The 19,394-nt window shown below is 51.5% G+C and overlaps 1 protein-coding gene across 3 annotated transcripts in view; it reads left to right on the top strand.

Annotated features, from left to right (window-relative positions):
- Positions 1 to 16,343, top strand: part of Col5a1 (collagen type V alpha 1 chain) — a 155,746-nt gene extending 139,403 nt beyond the window's left edge. For 2 of the 3 annotated variants that reach the window (XM_057755689.1, XM_057755691.1), the window contains exons 62-66: positions 1,026 to 1,281; positions 2,073 to 2,185; positions 5,595 to 5,663; positions 9,168 to 9,401; positions 13,801 to 16,343. In XM_057755689.1, the coding sequence (XP_057611672.1) occupies positions 1,026 to 1,281; positions 2,073 to 2,185; positions 5,595 to 5,663; positions 9,168 to 9,401; positions 13,801 to 13,947 (819 nt within the window). In that variant the 3' untranslated portion in view covers positions 13,948 to 16,343. Of the gene's footprint in view, positions 1 to 1,025; positions 1,282 to 2,072; positions 2,186 to 5,594; positions 5,664 to 5,723; positions 5,793 to 9,167; positions 9,402 to 13,800 lie in introns of all 3 variants that reach the window. The other variant, XM_057755690.1, reaches the window with a different exon arrangement.
- The last annotated feature ends 3,051 nt before the right edge of the window (positions 16,344 to 19,394 follow it).

A 19,394-nucleotide genomic window follows, 5' to 3' on the forward strand; every position in this document is an offset into this window, starting at 1 on the left:
TGCATGTAAGTATAAGTGCATGCATGTTTCTCTATGCTATATGCATGTGTGTGAACATGTACGCATAATACGTTTAGGTGTGTAAATATGTATTTATGTATATATACTTCTCTTTGTATATGTGTACATGTGTTTGTATGTGTTATGGATGTTTATATGCATGTGCATACAGGAGCATGCATGTGCATGCAAGTGTGTGTATTTTTGTCTGTGTGTTATATATGTACATATATGTGTGTGAACATGAATTTGTAAATGTGAATGTGTGAGTCTATTTGTATATGTGTGAATATGTGTGTACATACACAAGGTGTTTGTGAACACAATATGTGTAGCTGTATATATGTATTTTGTGCATGTGTGTATGAACATGAAATGTGTATTGTATATTTCTACATATATATTATATATGTCCTTATATGTATGTGTGAGCATGCATGCATATGTGTATATGTATTTATGTATATTGTACATTTGTGTTCATCAGAGTTAGGGTTTCTATATGTAAGTGTGTGTGAATATGCATGCGTGTTTATGTATGTATCGTGTATGTATGTGTATATATATGAATATACATGTACGAACATGTATTTGTATAAGTGTTTATATTATGTATATATGTGAACGTGAATGTATGTGTTTCTAAATGCATGTTATGTATGTGTATATGTATGAACAAGAATGTATAAACATTCAGGCATGTTTCTATATGAGTATTATGCATGTGTGTTGTTGTATGACAGAACAACATGCAAAGCTAAGGCCTTGAGCCACTCAATTCTGGAGAAGAGCAGGGCCTTGGGCTCAGGGGAGAAAGGCACTTAGCCTGGGCAAGTGGATGGGCATGGAGTATTCAGGATACAGGAAGGAGTGAGCAAACAGTGTGACCTGGCACCCGTCCTTCCAACCCAGCACACAGAGCCCGAGGGACCCAGATTTCTGGTTCAGGATCATCTTAACTCTGCCCTTGGGACAGGGCCATCCTTGTCCACTCCCATCCATGACTGCTTTCTTCTGCACCCTAGGGCCCTCCAGGGGAGGTCATCCAGCCCCTGCCAATGCAGGCATCCCGGACTCGGCGGAACATCGATGCTAGCCAGCTCCTGGACGACGGGGCTGGGGAGAGCTATGTGGACTATGCAGATGGCATGGAGGAGATCTTCGGCTCCCTGAACTCCCTGAAGCAGGAGATTGAGCAGATGAAGCGGCCACTGGGCACACAGCAGAACCCCGCCCGTACCTGCAAGGACCTACAGCTCTGCCATCCTGATTTCCCAGACGGTGAGGGAGGGCCACAGTGGGAGTCTAGGCCAGTCAGAGCCGCTCCTCACTCACTCCCCGTCTGCGGGAGGAGGAATAGGTAGACCCTTTCTTAATCTGCGGAAACATCAGAGAGGAAGGTGACACAGTCAGGGGAGGCCAGACGGGCTGAGCACCAAGGCTTCAAGGCTGCTTTACTCTGAGCCTCATTGTTCCTGATCTGTAAAATGGGCACAGAATCATGCCTTGTGGTGGTAAATGGACAATGTATAAAATGCCTTTGGCCTGGCACTTAGCTGACCCTGAAGGCGACTTGATGTCAGGATGTGCGATGCTTGGGAAGGCGGGTTTTAAACACTGGCAGAACCATGGGGATTCATCCTCACCCTTTTCAAACCAAGGGCCTATTGAGCAGCAAACCAAATCCAGCTTGTCTTCCCCCAGTAAGTAGGGACATAGCTCCTGCAAGATGTGAGGGGTGTCTGATTCCAGTACATTCTGACTCCACACTTGTGAATTTCCAGGTTTGTTTCAGGACATTCTTTGCCTTTCTGTTGCCCACCCATCAAGGTCAGCAGGCACGTACACAGTGTGCCGCATGCCCCGGCTCTGTTCTTGTGAGCAGGGCTGTCTGTTACTCCTTATGCGCCCCACAGGAAAAGGGAAGCTCTGTGAGATGAGGAAGGAAGGCTGTATTGGTGACTTTATGGCCCTGGCTGGGCACTTAACAGCCAGACTGAAATGTTGCGGTGGCTTCTGCCGCTGTCTGGAGAGCCATTCTCATGAATCTGCCTCCCTGTCTCTGAAATCAGGTGAATACTGGGTCGATCCCAACCAGGGGTGCTCTAGGGACTCCTTCAAAGTCTACTGCAATTTCACAGCCGGAGGGTCCACGTGTGTCTTCCCTGACAAGAAGTCTGAGGGGGTGAGTACTCATGTCAACCGCTTGCTTCCAGTCCAGCCAGGGCTTCAGTATTTCCTGTGTGTATGCAGCTTTAGGGCTAAAAGTCAGACACCAATCAATTTTGGAACCAAGAGCATTCTTCTGGAAGTCACTCTGAAGGGGTCCTGAGATGAGATATTTCAGGTACGTGGTGGCAGGTGCAGCCTAGGTCTCAGCAGGTGGGAGAAAGGCTGCCCCTGAGTGTGCCCCTCCAGCCTCCCCGGGGCTCTCAGAAGCACCACAACCCAGACCAACCTAAAACTTTGGGGACAAGTGTGATGACGAGCCCAAGACATCTAGAGGATGCTGTGCCTAAACTGGGAGTGCCAGCTTATTTCTGTGGAATTTGCTCCCATCCTCTCAGGTGCCAGGCAGGGGTATGTGTGAAGAATCTGTGGGCAGACAGTGGGTTCTGACTCAGGAGATTTTGTGGGAGATCAGTTAGTCACCCCTGCGGTCTTTCAGGAGCTCAGTCCTGTAGGTAGGAATTTGTGTGCAAGTGATGGGTGTGTAAATTATGTGGTGGAAATCTGTGGCAAAGGCGACCCTGGCCTAGAACAGGCAGGAATAGGATGAGCCTTTTCCATATCTGAGGATGTGACCATGACCCCAACTTCAGGGTCCCTCCACCTGGCTTGGGATGGCTCATAGTTTTCCCATGCCATTTTTTTTGGTTGCCACTGCAGGTTTGCACTTATTCCACACCACAGCCTCCTATGACCCTGTCATCTGGGGAGTGAGTTCCTGCTGGAGGAAGCATAAGGGCTCCTTGGGGCTTCTATCCCCTCCCTAAATCACACCATAAAAGTGGCAAGCACCAGCATGCCCTTGGGTCACACTCAGCTAGTGGCAGCAGGAGCAGAGCAGGGGTGAGAGATTCATAGGCTTGACATCCATCCATCCCTCATGCATCCTGGATTCCTTGACTCCCAGAGACAAGCCAGGGCTTAGCAGAGGTCTGAGACCTGAGCACCTACTCTATGGGTCTTGGATTCCACCATCTTGCCAGAGCTGGGGATAAAATTAAACTAAGAGACCTTTCTCACCCACCTTGGCGCTCCACCCTCTCCAGTCAACCGCTAGTAGCCAAGCTGTGTCTGGGGCTGGGTCACATAGAGTCTTTACAGACCCTGCACTTTGGCTGCCCTGTCCAGGATAAAAAGACCCTCTCCTAGCAGCGCTGGGATATGGGGCTCCAGGGCCTGGATCAGCTTTGAGCAGAAGTCTGAGTGAAGCCTGTGCTCTCTGTCTCTAACTTAGGAGGAACTGCTCCCGTACAATTTAAGTGTGGCCTTGACTGATAGATCTGAAAACAACAGGGAAAAGTGGAGGATTCTGGGGGCTCTGGCAGACAGGACACCTCATTTTCCCAGCAGTCTGTTCTGTCCTAGCACCCACCCAGCTCAAGGGGGGCAGTCAATAGTGTCTCATATCTCTTCCTCTCCCCAATTAACATCTGTACCCGGGTCCCAAACATGGTCTCGAAAGGACCAGCTCAACCCAATCTGGGCCCAGGCTATCTGGAGGACTCTCTTTTCCCACTCCTACAGTGAGTCGGTCCAGAGACAACACTACCCACCCTCACCTACAGAGGCTCAGCCGCCCACTAGACCCGAAGTGAGATTCCCCTAGGGAGACCAGAAGTAAGCCCATAATGAAGGCTAGCCCTGAAAGTACAAGAGGCTTTGGGGCAGCCTTTGTTCCCTTGTCATGGCATATTACCTAACAGCTCCAATGACCCCAAAGACCACAAGCCCCCAGTGAAGACCTTCACACCACATACACACACATACCCCTCTTGTATGACTTTTTCTCGGGAGACAATGACGAACATCTTTTCACCTAAGATAGGGCACCAACAAAAGAACAAAAAATTATTTTATCCAGGTCTAGCTGAGCAAAGCTATGAGTTTCTTGGGGTCACTTCCAGGGGCTTGGGTGACTCAAAGGCAGAAAGACCTCTGCCCCAGGCCTACAGCTTACCGAAGCTGTATCATTGGAGTTCTGTGACTGGCAGGCAGTGTGGTTGGTCAGAGAACCTCTTCTTCCCATGGTTTTTATAGCCTTTGAAGGGGCCTTGTGTGTCTTGTAAGCCGGAGCAGGTTTCTGAGACTTGTGAGTTGTGTTTACTTTCTGAGCCTTAGTAAGCTTAGCTATAGGAAAAGGTGTTTCCATCTGGAGGATATAGCTACACAACCAAGGTTTCACCCCTTCTTCTGGCTTTAAGAGTGTTCCCGCACCTTCTTCTGTCATGTTTCCTGAGCCCTAGAGGGTGTGATAAATATGTGTGGTTATTTTCCTCCATCTGCGGCCACTGTGTCGTGACAGCAGCCCCATAGTCTCCGTGACTAGTTACGCACCTCTGCAAGTCACCTTCTGCTACAAAAGAATAAGCTTCCTCCCGTGACCAGCTGAGACAATCTGAAAGGGGCATCACAAACATTAACAAAGCAGTGCAGTGGCCTCCCCGCTAGAGCCTGTCATCTCCCCAGCCATGGGCTTTCCCCCTGCCTTCCAGTTCCGGATGGGAATTCCCTTCCGGGAAGTGAGCCTTAAGCCTATTGAAAATCAGCTGGTTACACCATAAAAGTTGTCTCACAATGGCAGCAATGTGTACATCTTATCTGGCTTGTTGGTAGAATAGCCTGTAGGACACATAACTAACCAGGACTGTTGGGGACAATTCTCTATCCCCCCAGCAGCCTACTTAGTACCTCCTAGCGCTAAGGAAGTCAACCAGAAGGGAGGGAGCTTCTGGCTCAGTCTCAGCCTGGTTTTCCCGTGGCCTGCAGCCAGCCATCATGGAGGGAGCTTTCCACGTGGCTACGTACTCAACTTACGCCACACTCATGTGCCTTTTGCACACACACACATATCATGCAAACACATATGCATATATACATATACTGTACACACATACATACACACACACCCCTCTGCAGCTCCCACACAGTGGGGCTGCCCATGTTGCTGCAGTAGCAGATGCAGCTAAAGAGCCCGATCCGCTGTGTCTCAAGATTGAGAGTGGGATGCAATGTCCACACGTTGCACGCTGGCTGCAACTTTCCCTGTCACCGACACGAGACTCCTGCATTTGCCGTCTGCTGCCCCATGGGTACCTTTCATGTCACTTGATGCCCTGGTGCACACTGGCTGCTAGGGTGTGGTCTGCAGCCCTGGCATGAATGTGTTGGCATGTACTCAGCCACTGTAGGGCTCCAGAGCTGTTGTCACCCCGTGCCACTGTGGTAGGGCCTCAGCTCTTAAGGGAAGCGTAGGCACCTTGGCGGGACACGGGCTGGGAAAGCTGGGAAGATCTGTCTGTGGAGGCAGAAGTAACGCTTTCATTTTCTGTTTCTCTCCCTCCCCATCATCTCTGCCTGATGTGTAGGCCAGAATCACTTCTTGGCCCAAAGAAAACCCAGGTTCCTGGTTCAGTGAATTCAAGCGTGGGAAACTGGTAAGGTGACCCCACGTCCTTTGCAGCTGTCACTTTAAACCCACCATCTCTATCTTGCAGAGTAAAATGGCCCGCTGGCCCAAAGAGCAGCCTTCCACCTGGTATAGTCAGTACAAACGGGGCTCCCTGGTAAGTGGCCGCCTCACGCTGCCTGCTTGCGGCTCGGCCTGGCTCTGGGTGCTGCCTGGGACTGATTGCAGCTGGGGCCACACCTGCTAATGCCCTAAAGGCCAACTTGCTCCACACGCCTGACAGCAAGGTCCGATGGGTGTGACGTTCCTTCCTCTTGCCTCCTCTTTCACCCAGAGTTCCTTCCCTCCTGGAAGTCGGCGGGTAGCTTCCCACTGAGATTCAGGGCACCCACAGCTGGAGGTGGGAACTCCAGTTACATGCCACTGACAGATGGCACAACCACAGCCGATGAGGTGGTTCACTGAGAGTCCGCCCAGGCTGCCACCATTCACACCCTCTTCCTGGGCTGTGCAGGGCCCATGGACTCTGGCTGTTGGCCTTGAAGTCTCCACTTGCCCCTCACATATTAGTCTGTGTTTAACTTATGGGAGGTGTACCTCAGAACCCCATCACCTTGGAGGTGAAAATATCTTAAAACATCAACCAGAAGGCTCCTGTGGCCAGCACAGAGGCCAGGAACTTGCTTCAATTCGTTCATTTCCACTTAAAATAGGACATCTTCCCCTTAGCTCTCTGAACCTTTCCTAAAGCCCCATCGAAGCTCTGTGACACCCTGCCGGACTCCAGGTTCCCGAGTAGAGCCCACACACCTTCTTTGAACTCTCCTCTTCCATCTAGTGGGCCTCACCCTATGGGTCCTTGCTCACACAAACCCCTTTTGGGCTTCCACTGCACCAGCCTCCGCCTTTAGCGAGCACAGAGCCATACATACCCGATCTTTCAGTGGCTTCCGGGACCATCCTCTCTGTCATCCCTTTGCCTGGAGGCATGTCTGGCTGGCTGTCGGGGTCCTGAGGAGCTCGGCCTGTGCACAGAAACTGCAGGCCTGTGTTCTTCTGGCTCCAGCCCCCACAGCCTTCTCTTCCCTTCTGGGAGCTGGACTTTCTCCTTGTTGTTTCTTCTCCTTTGCTTCTTCTGCTTCCTTCAGAGAGAACCACTGGTGCACAGAAGGACCTGTAGGGAGGGAGGCCTAGTGAGCAGTTGCAGGAGACTTGAGGCAAGAAGGGGGTGAGACTCCCCAGGTCGGAGATCCATTGGCTCCTGTCTGCCTGAGCTTGTTCTGGCTTCTCCTCTTCCAAGATGGCTTCCATCTGGTGTAGTCCAGGTCCCCCGAGGGCGCCCACCACGATCCTTGCAAATAGCCGTAGAATACCCATGTCTAGGCACCCCCGCTGACCTTTTCCTGAGTTGGCTTCCAGGAGCAGGGGTGCAGGGACCATCCACGGCAAACCAGCCTCCCTCCAGGCTCCACAGCCTCATTCCCAGCTCCCAGTAAGAACCACAGTAACTGAAGGGCAGGGAAGAAGCCAATCTCTTTCTGAGCTGCCAAAGATGGCTGCTCACACTGAGATGGCAGGAAATGCCACAGGGCAGAGCCACTTGAAGACTGGGATCCAACCAGGGATAGTACTGGAGCTTTGGGTCCTTCTGTGTCTGGTGCCAGCTCTGCTTCTGCTGTGGCATGTGTCTTTTCTCGAGTCAGTCACGTGACCTCCCAGGAACGCCAGATGCCCAGACCACTGGTTGGTATGCATTTTCCTCTGAGAGTCTGCCTCCAAGGGAATGCAGTTTGCCGGTAGTTTGGAAACCGCCACGGGGGGAAGGTCCTGGCCTGGCTTCTGCATACATGGGTTCTGAAGTTGTCACCGTTTCCTTGATCACCGCGCCGTGTACCAGACCCGACATTGCCTCGGCGGTCCTTTACTCCCACGTGTCCTTTTAAGTGGCCAACACAGAGCAGTGTTAGAGCAGCAGCTGACCGGAGATGGGATTACCAGAGTGAGACACGAACCTCTGCCAGCCTCCTTCCCTTAATGAAAAGTCCTTACAGGACCTGCCCAGCTGAGCCCTCTAGTCCTTGCCTGGAGAGAGGACTCCAGTCACACCCAGGCTGGGGGGGAGCCAGTGGTTTATCCCACAACTAAGAATTTTACAGCCCTGTTAATGCTCACACCTCAGAAAACTCCCTGTGAGAGAGATGTGGAAAACGAGACCCTCCTCTCGGGATGCCCGTGCCAGCCTGCACCTAGCAAAGCAGAGTGGCTTGAGATACTGCTGACACTGTGGAAGCCACTTACCAAGTGGCTTTCTCTTTACCTGATGTTCCTAGTTTTCTGTGGAGAGTAGAACTTTCTAGTGAGGGGTCCTGTCTCCAGGGACCCACGTTTCTTGCTTGCTATGGCCAGTGGTCAGCAGGATAGCTTGTTTGTTGCTCAGAACCCCTACAGAAGAGGACACCCTTGTACCTCCGGGGTACTTCTGGTCACTCAAATTCTCACACAGCTCAGGTCCTGCTCAGGCTGGTTCATCGTCCATCCAGGCTGCGCCATCCTCCAAGGTCTCTTGGCTGTTCTAGCTCTTGAATCTAGCAGATCTACAAGGTGCTTCCATGAACAGCCTGAACACTCAGCAGGTGGCCTTCCATTTTCCACAAGAGCCCAATGCCACCTTCCTTTGCTAAGCACAGTGACAGGGACAGCAGGCTGAGCTTCTGTGCTTGTGGCGTACGAGTTTCAAGGACGATGACACACAGGCCCGGAACACAGGATACACGTGAGCTGATGCACATAGCCTCAGGGCTGCGTTCAGGAAACAGGAGCAATGACAGAGCTGTGACCAGATGTGACAGTCGTAGCATCTCCTGCCCATGGCTGTGTGCCCAGGAGAGAGAAGAACTCCTGTCAAGGCTCAGGGTCAGATAGAACACTCAAGAACTACCAGGGCAGCAAAGGGTGTGGTCACCAGAACCCCAGGAGCTGTTTCTACTCCTAGGCCTTACTCCCATACATTTGATCCTAGGAAGTGAGACCTTGCCTCTTGCTCCCAGCCCCCTGACTCACTGATGGGAATGTGGAGCTGTCTGTGTCCCATAGACGAGAGAGCAGGTTTTAACGGAACATACGTTCATTCAGCGCAGTCAAGTCAGGCAGACCCAGCCAAGTAGGGAGGAAGTAGTTGGCTCCTCAGACGTGGCCTGAAAGCTAGAGACGGAAAAGAGGGTCAAGCGCAGGAAAACCTGACCCAGGCAGGCTTCTGGAGGAAGCAGTGTGGGCGCTGGACCTGGAGAGTGCTGGGTGAAGGGTAATAAGCAGACTGTCAGTCCCTGAAGGAAACAAGGTCTGTTTTCACTTGACTCCTGATCCCGGAGCTCCCAGGAGATTCCATGTGCTGGCCTTAGGGGCAAGGAGTCTGGAGGCTTCCAGGCAGTGGCCTCAGGGAGATGGGCTTGGGTGAAGCCTGTGGATGTGGGCAACTCTGTGGCCATAGCTCTATCTCCACCCTGCTGATTCCCTTGCTATACCCACCCCTTAGCTCTCCTACGTGGATGCTGAAGGCAACCCTGTGGGCGTGGTACAAATGACCTTCCTGCGGCTGCTGAGTGCCTCCGCCCACCAGAACATCACCTACAACTGCTACCAGTCAGTGGCCTGGCAGGATGCCGCCACAGGCAGCTATGACAAGGCTATCCGCTTCTTGGGCTCCAACGATGAGGAGATGTCTTACGATAACAACCCCTACATCCGCGCCCTGGTGGATGGCTGTGCTGTGAGTATCACATGTGCCTGTGATGTCACCTTGTATGCCCCCTTTGGGTGCGCAGCTGTATCTTCTGTGTATCATTCCCTGGGCTGTATACTGGGGATGTATCGGGGGCCAAATATGCCCCCAGCCTGCCCATATCAGGGTGTAGCTGACTTGGACAGGTCCGGCTTGGAGTTTAGAAACCACTTCTACTTAAGTAGCTCTTTTCTGGGCAGGGTGAGAACCCAGACTGGGCACCTTTGTGTGTATGGAAACATATGTCTGTTTTTGTGTGGGTGTGTGCACTTGTATGTGTTAGTATGTGGGGGTGCTTGTGGATGGCACAAGTGATTGTCACTCCTGTAAAATGACAAGGTTTCTCACTGGCTTCAGCTTACCAAGTAAGTTGAGCTGGCTGGCCAGTGAACTAAAGGAATCTGTAGCCTTCCCCTGCCACATACCCCCAACACCAAGATTGCTGGCATGTGCCACCATACCCAGCTTTTAGTTTAAGGATTTATTTAATTTTTATTTTATGTGTGTGAGTGTTTTGCTCACGTGTGTCTATGTACCACAAGAATGTCTGGTGTTTATGGAGGCCAGAAGAGAGCATTGTATCCCCTGGAACTGGAGCCATGGATGGTTGTGAGCCACCATATGGGGGCTTGGGATTGAACCTAGGTCCTTTGCAAGAGTAACAAATGTTCTCTACTACTGAGCCATCTCTCGAGCCCTCACACCCAACTTTTAAAATGTGGGTTTTAAGGGTCATATTCTGGTCTTCATGCTTACATGACAAGCACTTTGCTGATGGAAATGTCTCCCCAGTCCAGCACGGGATCTCTGAGTGGGGAGCCAACCCTGCCGAGGAGCTCTCTCTACACCTCCTATGGCAGGCTGACCCAGAGAGAGTGAGGAAGTGTGGAGCTAAACCACAAGCTCTCCTGACCATAGCCCATCCACACTGACTGTCTTCTCATGGGGTGGGCTATTCTATCCACAGCACCATGCATCATATGAGCTTTGGCATCCTCAGCATCCGCAGATGCCGAGGCAAGTGTAAGATGGAGAAATCCACTAGGCTAGAGAGGGAGAAGCAGCCCCCCTGCTGTTTTTACTCCTGAAAGAAAATCCTGCCTTGGAAAAGGTGGGGAAATAATGGCTCAGAACAGAATAACCCGCTGATAGAAAAACCTGGCTCTGTGTACTGGGAGGGACAGACCGGCAGGACAGCGGGGCTCAAGGCAGTCCAAAAGGAACAGCAAGCAAGACAGGCTGGGGTGGCTAACATGCTCTCCGCCCCCAAACCCCGGAGAAGCCTGGCCACGATTTAAAAGGTCACGATCCTCTCATTCAATTGCAGGGCTCCTTCAGGAGGTTTTTGTTCTCCACATGCAGGTCGGTGGTGCCAAGGCCTGCCCAGCCCTGGGAGGCCTACTTGATTCATTTTGTAATCACAGCCACTGAAATTGGAATTCCAGTGCTGGTACTGTGTGGCTGGGTAGCCTGATTGAGGGGGCTGCCAAGCGGCTGGCCCTGCGGAGGGGCCGGGAGTCACTCTGCATCAATCCCGTTGTTTGTGCAGCTTTGTGCGCCCCTGGGGGGCCGTTGCTAGCTGGCGATGGTTATTTATGTCTCTTCTTTAACTGCGTCCCTCTCTAAGCGCTCTGATAATTGGAGCAACGGGGCCCCACAAATCCACGTGAAATTGCCTGCCAGCTCCATACACGGTGGTCCCCGGAGTAGGGGAGAGAGACCCACTCCGTGCTAATGCCATAAAGGAAGGGAGTGGGGCCTGCTGTAAGCCTGTAGGTTCATGACTCACAGTGTACAAAAACGGAGACCCCGTCACTGACCTCACATGGCTTCCCAAGACTATACCACCTTCCAGGGTCCAGGAGAGGCCAGGCTGTTGACCTCGTGTAAGTCTGGATTGGGGAGCAGAGCCCAAGATAACAGGGCCTACATGAGGAGTTGCCAGTTCTGGCTCCCTAAACTGGCCAGAAGGGTGAGGGTCTCAGCTACCCCACAGTTAGCTTCATGGGTATGAAAGTCCAGCCTCTGAAGATACCCAGATTTTTCCCCCTTCCTTTTTTTTTTTTTATTGAGACAGAATTTATTTGTGTAGCCCTTGCCATCCTAGAACTCAGTATGTATGCTGGGCTGGCTCTGAACTCACAGAAATCCACCTGCCTCTGCCTCCTGGGGGTTGGGAGTAAAGGCACGGGCCACTGCTCCTGTCTTTTTTTTCTTTTATATTTTTTATGTGTGTGATGTATATATTTGTGTATATGCATGTTTTACATATATAAGCACATATATGAGTGTACATGCACTTGCGTATTTACATGCTCGCACGCAAGCTTGTTTGAGTGTATGTATGTGTGTGCGTGTATGTATGTACACATGTAGAGCCCTAACATTCGAGTCTGTTAGGAATCATCAATATTAATCACTGGGGCAGTGTCTCTCAATCAAATGTGGAGCTCACTGATACGGCTTGTCTTGCTAGCTCACTTGCTCTGGGATCCCATCTCTGTCTTCCAAAGCTGGAATTGCAGGTGGGATGCCACATTTTTATGTATTTGTGAGGAGTCAAACTTCTCTTCATATTTGCATAGTGAACATTTTAACTCCTGAGCATCTCTCTAGCCCCCAGATATATCACATGGTAAGTTTTAGGTGACCCTGGAAGTGCAAGGGTGTGACCACCCGTCCCTGACTGGAGCAGCCCTCAAGCTGGACCGTGTTCTAGTGCTGGATTTCTGGTGACAAGTACCTTCTGTGTTTCTCAAGGGACAGCCAGAAAACTATAGATGACAAAATCATGCAAGATTCCCATTGAAGAAAATTTTGCAGATTTTGAATCCACTCCAAGTCAATCTGGATGGGCAGAGCCTGCAGTGTTCAAATGCTCCCAAGCCTCGGTGTGTCCCTAGCTTGGCTTTGAGCACAAGACAGAGGGGTCTTATCAGGACAGCTGTGGGTGGGCGGGGCCTGGGGCGAGTGGACATTGAGAGCACTGGAGACCGGGACACTCGTGCCGGGTAGAGAAGGTGCTGCCCACTCCCACACTCACCCCTGCACTCTCAGCAAGCCCTCCACACTCCAGCTGGGGATGTCAAGGAGCCGTGCTGTTGTAACGACTTAACCTGCAGAGCTTAGCCGTTTTACACAAAGAAATTTACTAGTGTGCTCAGGTCTGATATCAGAAACCTAAGAGTGGCTTTCTCTGCAGCTGTGGCTCAGGGTGGCATGGGTTGGTTTGGCCATGACCACCAATGACCATCACCTAAGTGGCTTACAAACCATGGGAGCTGCCCACGGTTCCGCAAGCAGGAAGTCTGAGGTTGGGGTCATGACCCCTGGGTTGTGCACAGTCGACTTCTTGCAATGTTATCACATGGCAAAGACAGAGAAGGTCTTTATGAGGGAGCCAGTCTCACTCATGAGGGGTCCAGTGGTCCATCCTCGTGGTCCAATCATCTCTCCAAAGCCCAGCATCCCACAATCACCTTGAGCAAGTGGGCTCCTATTTGGATTTGGGGTACCCATGGAGAGGAAGGCCCTGCAGCTGGGCACCAAACATGAAAGATTCAGGACTAACCCAGGGTCAGTAGAGAACCCTCTGCCAGGCTGCATCCTGGCATGTTGTTCCCACAAAGGAGATGCTTGCTGCCCATCTGCTTTCTTCTCGTGATTTCTCCAGGGCTTGCACAGTGGAGCGAAAGCCTTCCCAGGCCAGACACAGTTGCATGTAAGCGCAGCCTACATCCATGGTAGTGGAAGCCCTGGCATAGGACAGGTGGCCAGTGGGTAGCCCAAGATTTGCCGTGCAAAGGCAGACATTGGGCACCATTGAAGGAAGCTGACAGAGTGGGTGAACCAGATTGTTCTTTGTGATAATGCTCTTGACACCCGAAGTTAAGTTAATCTTGCTTGGCGGTGGGGACAGAAATACTCATGTCCTCCCTATATTCTGGACTGAGAGGGTTGGCTCTGCTGGCAGCTCCCCCCACCTGCCTGAGGCTCAGCCTGCTTTTCCTAAGAGAGCGTTGTCCTGCTCCACTCAAAAGTGCTGATCTGATCACAGGAGGGCACAGACTGCTTGGGCCCTGCACCATTATGGCCCTTCTGTGCCTCAGTCTATCCAGTTCTCTCTGGAACAGGTAGTAAGGAAAGTTCCCTCGCCTGTCCAGGAGAGGCCTGGGATGGCAGCTCTTGTGTGAAGTCTTATAGGAAGTCCCATCACCTCTCTGCTTGGCCATGTTTCCTCCAACTTGCTGTTCTTGGTGGCTCAGGGAGTTGGTAGGGTCTTGGGGCAGAGGAGGACCTGGGTCAGGGGTGGTAGGTGACCTAAACACCTTAACCACTGCAAGAAGCCCCCGGCTTTAACTGCATCCACCTTTTTCCCCCTTCCTAGACCAAGAAAGGCTACCAGAAAACGGTGCTGGAGATCGACACGCCCAAAGTGGAGCAAGTCCCCATCGTGGACATCATGTTTAACGACTTTGGTGAAGCCTCACAGAAATTTGGATTTGAAGTGGGGCCAGCTTGCTTCCTGGGTTAGGAGCTGCTGAGCCCACCGGTCTTCAGAGCAACCTCGTGACCTCAGCACCCCAGCTGTGGGTGTCCTGTGCACGGCCCATCCCGGACAGTGAACGTTTCTCACCCCTGCCTGACTCATCTGTACCTCGGAGGGACCCTCCGTGGCCTTGGACCCCACATCCAGAGAGAACAAAGGGAAAGAGCCGTGTCCCCCACGGAGCCGAATCACATGACCTAGCCACACCACAGCCTCTTGCCACGCTGCAGGCCCTGGTCCCTAGCTCTCCTGATAGGTTCATCAAAGGCATTCATGGACTGTTGGCAGGGAGTTAGGGTGGGGCAGTATTTGGAAATCACTTAAAAAGATGCAACTTGAAGATATGTATCCCCCTTGACCTTCAAAAGATGCTCTGAGGTGTTCCTATAAAGGTCGCCAAAGCCTTTTTTTTTTTTAAAAAAAAAAAAAACCCTCAACACATCCACTCAGAGGCCAAATGTCATTCCACACGTGCCTTTCCGATGGATTAAAGGTGCTTATGTTTTTGTGAGAGTTTTAAGTAAATATTTGTATTGTATTGTTATAAATGTTAAGTGTGCCTGGCTTTCAATCTTGCATGGAAACCCAGCCTCAGGCCCATGGGGAGTGTGGGCTGCTGGGACGGGGCACCAGCTCGGGTTTGCAATCCGGCTCTCTGTAGAGGGCATCTCCTTATTCCTCCCTCCCCAACCCAGCAAGAAAGTGCAATAAGTTGGAAATTTGCTCAGTCAGCAAGAAGCTGCATCACCACTGCAGGTGCCTGGGCCCTTTCCAGACTTTTAATTATTTTTTTTTTCTTTTTGATTAGCTCTGGATAATTTTTTATGGGGAGGGAAAAATAGGCATTTGAGATCCTGCCTTTCCTACATGCACTCAGATTAAAACACAGGCTTAAATTAATCCTGATTGCTTCCTTTTTCCGTGTTTCTTCCTGCAGAGGCTGATGGGACAGTGTCCAGGGCTTGCGAACCACGTGTTCTATAGATGATAAGTAACTATGAACATTGGTGCTGATTTTTTTACACTTGTCTCTTGTGGTGCTATGTGTCCTAGAGGCTGCATTAGGGTGCCCGCCACGCCTCCTTCTCCCACCTGCCTTTATCCTGGCCATTTTTCTACATTCTGAGATTTTGCCAAGGACCTAATGATCAGATTGGTGCCAGAGACCTTTCTTCCTTGAAGGCACCCCATGCTCATGATGGTGGGGGAGTCCTTCCTGAAGCCTGAATCCCCTCCGGGCTCCGCTTATTTCATTTGAAAACACACGTGCAAAACAAAGACTTCCTGCATGGTACATTGCGTACCCATGATTGTGTTCAGTTGCTGAATGTTTGTGGTGCTAATTTCTGTGTGCGTGCCAAGGATGGGGTGGAAGCCACTGGGTGCCCATGCTGATAGCCAGACTGCCCTGTGAGCAGCAGGTGGACTAAGAGATGTACGACGGACTCCGTGGCTCCAGGGCTGCTGTTTGGGTTTCCACCAGAGGGGTGTTCTGGGCGCAGGTGTCAGTTCTGGGGTCGGGATGGATCCCTCTGCATGCTGTCGTCTTCCTGCTCCTCCAAGGAGTGTGTGATGGAGAGGCTGCCTTCTGGGTGCAGAGGTCTCCAGAACCAGCGAGAGAAAAGAATGGCTCACTGTGAGTCACACGCCTGTCATTCCCCTCCTTCCACTGTAAGGAGGCTATGGTGCCCAGGGAGTCAGCCATCACGCTCTGGTGCTCCTGTCCCCACCCCACCCCAAAGTGAAGGAAACCACAAGGAAGCGCCCGGGAGTGACCAGGATTGATGAATGCCACCAACAGGCATCCCCGGGTTTCCTCAACAACAAGTTTTACTCTTGCCAAAGAAAAGCCTGGCCTGGAGGTTGCTTCTGAAAGCCAGGATACCATCGTGAGCCAGGGGCCGCTTGCTGTGCATGCCTCTGCGTGAGAAAAGCCATATTGGAAGACGGCCATGTGATGCCCTGTGGATTCTGTGGAGGTCATGTGATTCGGTGTCTGCCTCTCTCCCCATCTGGTTTACCCTTTCACCCTTGTCCCATCCTTCTGTCATTTCCCCTCCAAGTTGCAATTTGTATTGAAGTCCAAAACGTGTCCTGTTCTCCTCAATCCACTTCACCTTCAATATTTTACAATAAAATACTTCTTATATTTGCAGAAACGCTCCTGGCATCATTTTTATGTCTCCGTTTTCTCTGGTGTGTGCTCTCTCTCCCTCTTTCTCCATATATATATAATTGGGCAAATGGTGGCGAAAACACACACAAAAACATAAAGAGAACACTGTGATAAAAACTATAGGACCTTGGGTCCTTTAAAATTTCAGGCCAAAGGGTACGTTGTATATTTCCCAGAGGTCCAACTGGAAGCCTCAAAATTTCACTTCTCCACAGGAAGAGTGTTCAAAAATATTTTAAAACCGTGTACTAAAGGAATCCTTGTAACAGTGTCTCAATAAAGGAGTTTACTGTTTACACCTGAGACTTGACCGGCTGTTTCCTTTGCATGGCCAGGACCTCTGCTACCTGATGCTTCTGTTGGCTTACAGTCCCAGACATTAAGAACTATGACCGGGGCGGGGGGGGGAGTGTCTAGGAGGGGTGGAGAATGGCTACCAGCTGTGACCTCATGTTGCTGTAGGCCCAGCTGTGGGCTGCTTTGTATCTATGAATGGGTATTAGGATGTAACTGGTGCTGACTTCAGAGGCCTTACTTTTCACCCTGGGCTTTTGACACCCTGAGGAGACGTGTCACAAAATCCATCAGGTGACACCTGATAACTAGATAATCAGGTCACACTCCTTTGCTGTTTGTGGCTGGAGGAGGCACAGGTGTTTCACCTCAGCCAATGACCTTGATTCAGCAAATGGGATGTGTACCTCTTGCTTCTGAAGGAGCAGCTTTTGTATATCAGCAGTTATGGCAACATCCCCGCAGGTTCTGCTGTCACAATTACCGGACTCTCAGAAACGTGTGCCATCACTCCTGGAAGCACGTTTTGCTACTTTGAGCCACCTCAAGGGAATCCTGTTACCACCGAGCCCCAGACCAGAGGATCTCAGTGTGGTTCGCAGCCCCACCGCGGTAGGCGGCATACCACTCTGCTCTACAGGCGTTCTGCTAGGAAGCCTGGGCATCTGTTTCTGCCAAGGTGATTCACAGACTGGGTCCTTTGAGAGTACTGTCATGATCACCCCTGAACTGTGAAGGACTTGGTCTTGGAGGGGAGGCCTCCCTTCTTTCCCAGCATAAAGCTGCTGACAGTCACATAGGAGGCCATTGAGTCTCACAGATAACTAGATAGCTCCAAGGCTTTGAAGTGAATGATGAGGTAATATCCCAAGGAAAACAGCCCTGAACTGTGGAAAGCAAAGCCTCCAAGGCCTCCAGAGTTGAGGATTCGCAGGGCTGGACGAAACAGCCAACTGAGAAAAGCTCTGGGAGACACACCCATCAGAACTTGGCCACTGTGGCTGAGCAGCTGGAATTCAGGCTTGGAGTGGGAGCAGATGACACCAATACATCCTGTGGGTTGCAGTGACTCGGGAAAGGGACACCAATGACTTGACACTGTCAAAGGCTGGTAGATGTAAGAGCCCCACAGAATAGGAGGTCCACAGAGCCATGGTGGGAGGTGCCACTGGTGGGACCTCAGGAATGCACAGGTGGAAAGCTGCCTCTAAGAGATGGGATTCACAGAAATGGCCTCCAGCAGGGTCGGTAGGAGCTGAAGATGAAGCCTTGCAGTGTCCCGTATGAAGCAGCGCACAGCGAGAAAACGGCCTGGCTCACCTCCCTGGGAACTGCACCTGCAGGTTAGACACTTTGAAGGCCATACTTCCTAGCCTCCTCCAGACCAGAGTGGACCGGCTTTCTGGCTGAGAAAGAGAAGGCCAGGCACTGACTGGGCTGCTCCAGACCTATTCTAGGGTGCCCATAAACCTGTGCTCAGTCCCAGACCTCGAGAGACAGAGTGGCTTCTAACAGTTGATTTAGCATTATGGTCCCACCACCTAGGTTAGGGGTCCCCAGCCTGAGGGCTCTCTCCTTCTGGGTTAAATTCTAGAACCATCTAAGGAACTTAGGTGCAGGTTGGGAAACCATAGGAACAGTGACACTCCTGGCTTCTCCAAGTGACCCTTGGCTGTGGTGCACACAGGCATGGTCCATGAACTCATTTCTAAGCCAATTCCACTAAGACTTGGGAAAAGCATAGGATCCCACTGAGGCCACAATTGCCTCTACTCCTGACTCCTGTAAGGACAGGGACTCTATCCTAATGTGGGCCAAGTTTCAAAGGATGCCCTGATAGGTTGTTGTACCCACACGATAGGTTTCTTTGCGGATGCAGTAAACCAAATCAAGACAAATTAAAAAGTAAAGAACCGGGTTTATCTGGGCAAAGCACTCCTGGGTGACTCTTCAGCCCCCACCCAGAGATGAGGTGGGGGAAGGGAACAGGAGAGAAATCACATGACCGATATGAAGGAGGGGTCTTAAATACCCTGCAGGCACGGGATGATGATGCATCCTTCACAAGCTGTTGGTGCCCAAAATGACAGTCAGTGGGGTCTTGAGCAGCTAGCTGCTCTTGTGGGGAGTGTTGGGGAGTGCCTCTGCAGTCAGGAGTGCAGAACTGGACTTTTGGCAGCTTTTCTGAGAGGGTGGGTTTGGGGCTAGAGAATTGGTGTTGAGCTGGAAACTCCAGTAGAATGCCCCTTCCATCTCTTCCTCCTCACCTTGCTCAAAGAAACAGCTAGAGGTTAGAGCCCTGCCTAGGTAGGCCCTCTGTGGTCCTCCCTGCCTTTGCTGCCTGAACAAAGCTTCTCTGTGAGACTCTTGGACTGGAATGACCAGCTGACTCTCTCTGAATGATTGAACAGCTGGACACTGTGTCGGGTGTTGGAACTTCCCTGCCCTGCCTCAGTGTGGTAGGTGAGGATACCCCCACCCCCATCAGGAACCCAGGCTAGATCCCCAGCTTGGCTGCAGTGAATCTTGATCTTGGAAAGCGCCAGCTCAGCTCTTTGCCCCGTCCCTCCCTCAACCTGTGGAAATCAGCATGTTGGGATGCAAGGCCCAGGCTTCCATCTGCTCCCTGTCTTCCTAAACGTGAGCCATGAGCATCTGCTACTGCCTGCACCGCACTCACGGGACTCCTGTCAGGCACTGGGTGTGTTCTAGGCCCCAGGCAGGAAGACATCCCTCCCCAGCCGCATCCCAGGAGTAAACCCTTCACAGGAGCCACACTTGTGTCCTCCCACAGGCATGCCACATCCCTTCTTTCCATATTGACGGGTGGAAATCACGTCGATTTGGGAGACATTTAGTCTCCAGGCATATGTTGTGAGCCAACATGTTCAGCTGTGCAAGAATCCATTGCCCTCTGGGACGTCCTCAAATTTGTTTCAAACGAGAAGCCTCTGCCCAGAGA

The sequence above is a fragment of the Chionomys nivalis genome, chromosome 22, assembly GCF_950005125.1.
Source record: "Chionomys nivalis chromosome 22, mChiNiv1.1, whole genome shotgun sequence".
Lineage (NCBI taxonomy): Eukaryota > Metazoa > Chordata > Mammalia > Rodentia > Cricetidae > Chionomys > Chionomys nivalis.